Source organism: Leopardus geoffroyi, chromosome B3 (assembly GCF_018350155.1).
Source record: "Leopardus geoffroyi isolate Oge1 chromosome B3, O.geoffroyi_Oge1_pat1.0, whole genome shotgun sequence".
Classification (NCBI taxonomy): Eukaryota; Metazoa; Chordata; class Mammalia; order Carnivora; family Felidae; genus Leopardus; species Leopardus geoffroyi.
In genome coordinates, this window is record NC_059337.1 from 121,296,272 (window position 1) to 121,302,271 (window position 6,000).

At 41.9% G+C, this 6,000-nt stretch overlaps 1 protein-coding gene across 2 annotated transcripts in view; it reads left to right on the top strand.

Moving 5' to 3' along the window:
• GPATCH2L (G-patch domain containing 2 like) overlaps positions 1–4,898 on the top strand; it is a 77,044-nt gene extending 72,146 nt beyond the window's left edge. The window contains exon 9 of one of the 2 annotated variants that reach the window (XM_045451597.1): positions 3,177–4,898. In XM_045451597.1, the coding sequence (XP_045307553.1) occupies positions 3,177–3,274 (98 nt within the window). In that variant the 3' untranslated portion in view covers positions 3,275–4,898. The remainder of the gene's footprint in view (positions 1–3,176) is intronic. The other variant, XM_045451602.1, reaches the window with a different exon arrangement.
• Positions 4,899–6,000: the final 1,102 nt, after the last annotated feature.

Consider the following 6,000-nt stretch of genomic DNA (forward strand, 5'->3'; position numbering starts at 1 on the left):
CATATGAATGAAATCACATATTTGTCTTTCTCTGATTGACTTATTTCTCTTAGCATAATATACTCTGGTTCCATCCATGTTGTTACAAATGGCAAGATTTCATTCTTTTTGATCACGGATAATATTCCACTCATTGTATGTATATAGAATGTAGAATATATTATACATCACATCTTCTTTATCCATTCATCAGTCAGTGGACATTTGGACTCTTTCCATACTTTGGCTATTGATGAGAGTGCTGCTATAAACACTGGGGTGCTTATGTTTCTTTAAATCAGCATTTTTGCATCCTGTGGATAAACAGTAGTGCAATTGCTGGGTTGTAGAGTAATTCTATTTTAAAAAAATTTTTCAGGAATGTCCATACTCTTTTCCAGAGTGGCTGCACCAGTTTGCATTCCCACCAGCAGTGCAAAAGGGTTCCCCTTTCTCTGCATCCTCACCAACATCTGTTGTGTCCTGAGTTACCAATTTTAGCCATTCTGGCAGGTATGAGGTGGTATCTCATTGTGGTTTTGATTTGTATTTCTCTGATGATGAGTGATGTTGAGCATCTTTTCATGTGTCTGTTAGCCATGTGGATGTCTTCTTTGGAGAAGTGTCTATTCATGTCTTCTGCCCATTTCTTCACTGGATTATTTGCTTTTTGGGTGTTGAGTTTGATAAGTTCTTTATAGATTTTGGATACTGACCTTTTATCTGATGTGTCATCTGCAAATATATTCTCCCATTTGGAGCGTTGCCTGTCAGTTTTGTTGGTTGTTTCCTTCACTGTGCAGAAGCTTTTTGTCTCGATGAGGTCCCAATAGTTCATTTTTGCTTTTGTTTCCCTTGCCGCTGGAGACATGTCTGGTAACAAGTTGCTGCAGCTGAGGTCAAAGAGGTTGTTATCTGTTTTCTCCTGTAGGATTTTGATGGTTTCTTGTCTCACATTTAGGTCTTTCATCCATTTTGAATTTATTTTTGTGTAGGGTGTAAGAAAGCAGTCCAGTTTCATTCTTCTGCATGTCGCTGTCCAGTTTCCCAGCACCATTTGCTGAAGACACTGTATTTTTTTTCCCATTGGATATCCTTTCCTGCTTTGTTGAAGATTAGTTGGCCATACATTTGTGGGTCTATTTCTGGGTTCTCTATTCTGTTCCATTGATCTGAGTGTCTATTCTTCTGCCAGTACCATACTGTCTTGATGATTACAGCTTTGTAATGCAGCTTGAAGTCTGGAACTGTGATGCCTCCAGCTTTGGTTTTCTTTTTCAACATTACTTCGGCTATATTCAGAGTCTTTTGTGGTTCCATACAAATTTTAGGATTGTTTGTTCTAGCTCTGTGAAGAATGGTGGTGTAATTTTGATGGGGATTGCACTGATTACTTTGGGTTAATAAAGATTTCTTAACAATATCTGTTTTTCCAATCCATGAGCATGGACTATTTCTCCATTTGTTTGTGTCTTCTTCAATTTCTTTCATAAGCTTTCTATAATTTTTAGCATACAGATCTTTTACCTCTTTGGTTAGATTTATTTCTAGGTATATTATGGTTTTGGGTGCAGTTGTAAATGGGATTGATTCCTTGATTTCTCTTCCTACTGCTTCATTGCTGATGTATAGAAATGCAGCTGATTCTGTACATTGATTTTACATCCTGCAACTTTGCTGAATTCATGGATCAAGTTCTAGCAGGTTTTCGATGGAATCTTTTGTGTTTTTCAGGTAGCAGTTTTAAAAATAGATTCTGTGGTGTTTCATGTTGATTCACATATCACAAATTAACGTGATACACCACAGAATCTATTTTTAAAGCTGCTACAAATCAGTTAAAGCAAACAGATAATCCAACTGAATAATGGGCAAATGACTTGGACAAAGCATCACAAAAGATATCTCAATGGCCAATAAATGTATGAAAATGTACTAAATATCATTAGTCATTCATGAAATGCAAATTAAAACCCCAATGCTATACCATTACACACTGAACAGAATGGCTGAAATTAAAAAGATTGACAACATTGAGTACTGGTAAGGATGTGGACCAGCAGGCACTCCTTGAAGCCTGGCAAACCGCCTTGGAAAGTTATTTAACAATATCCATTAAAGCTGAACAGATGCAAACCCAACCACCTAGCAATTTAACTTTTAGGTATATATTCAGTAGACATGTAAACATAAGTGCACCCAAATACATGCACATAGCAGCTGTATTCGTAGCAACCCAAACTAAAAATACACAAATGGCCATCAACAGAATGAATTCATAAATTGTGACGTCTTCACACAATGGAATGCTATATAGAAATGAGGATTAACAAACCACATGCAGCAACATGGATGAATCTCAGAAACATAATGTTGAGCAAATCAGCCAATGCGTGAGAACATATTGTATCATTGCATTTATATGAGGTTAAGAACAAGCAAAATAAAATTCTCTGCTAGAAATCGGGAGTGTGCTTGCCAGGAGGTGTGAGTGATAACTGAAGGAGACAGAGGGCCTCTGGAAGTTTTGGTAATGTTCTTGCCTTTGTTGACTGGGTGTGTTCTCTTTGTGAAGACTCACTGAGCTGTACATTTGTGACCGTGTACTTGTCTGGAAGTATATTGTGTTCTATAAAAACACAAAGCAAGCAAACAAAAATATATGTGAGGGGCGCCTGGGTGGCTCAGTCGGTTGAGCGACCGACTTCGGCTCGGGTCATGATCTCACGGCTTGTGAGTTTGAGCCCTGCGTCGGGCTCTGTGCTGACAGCTCAGTGCCTGGAGCCTGCTTCGGATTCTGTGTCTCCCTGTCTCTCTGCCCCTCCCCATGCTCTGTCTCTCTCTGTCTCAGAAATAAATAAACATTAAAAAATTTTTTTAAAAATGTATGTGAACATAGATAGGTAAGTGTTTTTGAGTAGATGAGGGGGATGTATAGAACCCATCTCCCCATCAAGCTCAGGACCTAGGCAGGAAGTACTGGACAGAGGCCCTTGCTCCTGAGCTGTCTGAGGGGTCCTCCCTCCCCGCAGTTTGGAGATCCTTGAGACCTCCGGGCATTTCCTTTCAGAATCAGCCATGGAACCCTATGTATTTTGCCATTGTTTCAAAAGGAACTTCCACAGCCATGCTGGAGTCCTGCCTCTGAGTATTCTGACCAGCATCTGTTCTGATTAGGATAATGTCTCTTCCTACAGGATATCCCTGGTTTGGGACTAAACCACTGCCTGCAGATGTCTTCAGCACCCCTCTCCACAAACTCAAAGGTCCTGAGCACTTTGTCCATATGGACTAGAGCACTTGTCCATATGGACTAGAGCAAACAGCCCAGGCTGCACAGAAGTGATGTCAACGGAGCCCCAGAGTCTAGGGGAAAAGGACTCAGGCACAAGTGACTGTGACCAGCTGAGGGGGGTAGAACCCAAGGCATGAAGCAGATCCCCTGTGGGGAGAAGAATCCAGGGTTGTGTAGAGGAACTGCCTGAAGACTATTCTAGGATGTTCATGTACCACCGTCTGGCTGGTAGCATTGTTTACAGGTCATTTCTGAAATAAGTAACAAAATTAATCATGTCCCTGCTAGGACACAAGCTTTTATTCCAAGGTATTAAAAAAGTAGCTCATGTTTGTAACACAAACAATCCTATATATATAGCAATGCACACGAAAAGCATACTGCTGTAACTCTAGTTATCCACATGGTGTAGGTATGCAAAAGATGAGCTGCTCCATTCTTGCTACAAGCAGAAAGCAGACCCTCAGTCCTGCCCCTCCAGTCTGCACCACAGGGACCCAACACGGAGTCTGAGAGCTGGAAAGCCCACTGGAGATCACCGGTCCGGCCTCTCTCAGGCAGAGGGCTCAGCCCACGATTCTCAGCCCCAGGGAGTAAGGTAGGTGGAAAAAAATCTATTCACTTCTCCTGGGGTAGCTCCTACGTGAAGGGGAAAAATAGCAATAGATAATCCTAGAGCTTTCCAGAGGCATCACTCCTTTGTGGGTCTGTGGGGCTGCATGCAATACTGAGGAGGTTAAATGCTAATCAAATGCCCTTTCTGGAACCAAAAGGTGAATATAGCTCTAGGTACCAGGATATTACTGGTTTGCACCCCCACTTCAAAGACAATAAAGTAGTATTGCTTTAACTTCACCCTGAGACCCCAGAGGGAACCAGAATTCTCCTTTCTGTTAGATCCGAGATCCTCAAGCATTTTGTTTCAAATGTTGGGTTCCTTCTGGGGAGGGAGGAACATAAACACTTTTGGTGTTTGATTTGTGTGTGTGTGTGTGTGTGTGTGTGTGTGTGTGTGTGTACACAAAGAAAGGTTGCTTCTTGCCTCTCACCTCCCTGCAATACAAGTCTTTGCCTCTTTCTCTGAACTTGTAACTTTCAGCATTGTGCCAGGGGGCATGCAGTTTCTAGGTTGTCGGTTTTCCAAGGTCATCCTTTGAGATTAGCTGACTGCTGGATGCATCAGTAATAAGTCAGACAAGGGTTTCTTAGACTGACTTAGTAGGCTCTTCCCCTCTGATCTGAACCTGCTAAGGAGTCTCTGTGCATCCTGTAGCCTCTTAGTGACTGTAAATTTCTGAAAGAGAATGAAAGCAGAGTTTAATAATTCCTAGCGCCTGGTCCTTCTCTCCTCTCCTCTCCCTCCCTGTCCTTTGGTGAGTGTGAAAGGGTGTGACAATGTCTGGGGGAGTTTGTGGAGAGAGAAACAGTGGCCTGTGGGTTGGCACTCAGAAAAAGAGGTTATCCTAGGATGAAATACAAACCATATCGCATTGATTTTCCCTTTGGGGGGCCCGGATATCACATCCTTCCATTTCCCTCTAGTCCCTGCCCGCCATCGACAGGGAAGCATTAACAGGGAATAATCAATGGCGTTCTGTCCTGAAAATAAAAGGCTTGTCATGTCTCTCCATTTGGTGGAATGGATGTGGGACCAGGGGTCATGTGGCCAGCTTCCATCTGTCTCCTGACACAGGCACTGACTCAGACATGCTTTCCATCCAGAGGGCTGCAGCCCACAGCCAGGTGATTGCAAACTCTCCATGGGCATCAAGAAAAACAAGACTTCAGTGTCTTTGAACTCTTGTGTCAGGAGCTTGGCTAACTATCAACATGGCAGCTCAGGGGTGGCTATACTGAACTTTAATTTCTGGGTTACGTCATGGATTGATGTTCCCTAACATGATGGATGCTGTGCACAAATACATGTATTTGTGTAAATACATACACAAAAAGACTATGTATTTACTCTTTTGCAAAAGAATCCCAGAAATCCAGAATTAACAGGGACTTAAATCTGTGATCCAGTCCCGTTCCCCATCTTATGTGTCAACTTGTCACAATTTTCCCGATAAACTCAAAGGTTGTCTGAGTGCTACTGCCTCCCAATATGGTTCATCCGTAGTCGGAAATCTCAACTCTTAGAAAGCATTTTCTTGTGCTAACCAAGATCTGTTTTCTGGTGCTCATGGCCATTACCCCTTGTATCTTTTCCATATGTTCACACTTCTTTCACTTAGACCCGATTTCCACTTGGTTCCCAACTCCTGATTCTTTGCCATTCACAATTCTGTTAAGTCCCTTTAGATTTAACCCTTATATCTGGTTGTTCATCAAAGGCCTTGACTTGGAAGCATGCCAATGGCCTTGCTTTTCAATCTCCTTGGATAGCCTCACTGTCCCTGCCTAATCCCCGACCCTTCACCTCAGAAGTGGGAAATATCCACTTCTATTTTTTATACTTGTGTTCACTTAGCTGAAGACTCAGTTTGCTGGCTTCAGAAGACATCCTTTGGACTTGTTTTAAAATAACACTAATTTAAAATCTCTTTGCATTTTTGATGCCTGCTATAGCTAAAGCCATATTTTTCCATACTGTACGTACACGATTTGGTTTTATTTGGACCTACTTGAAGAAAAGTACAAAAACTGCTCTTACATCTAATCTCGTTAGATTAGTTTGTTGTTCCACTTTGCAAAGATCTTTTAAAATCAGATCCTGATGTTAC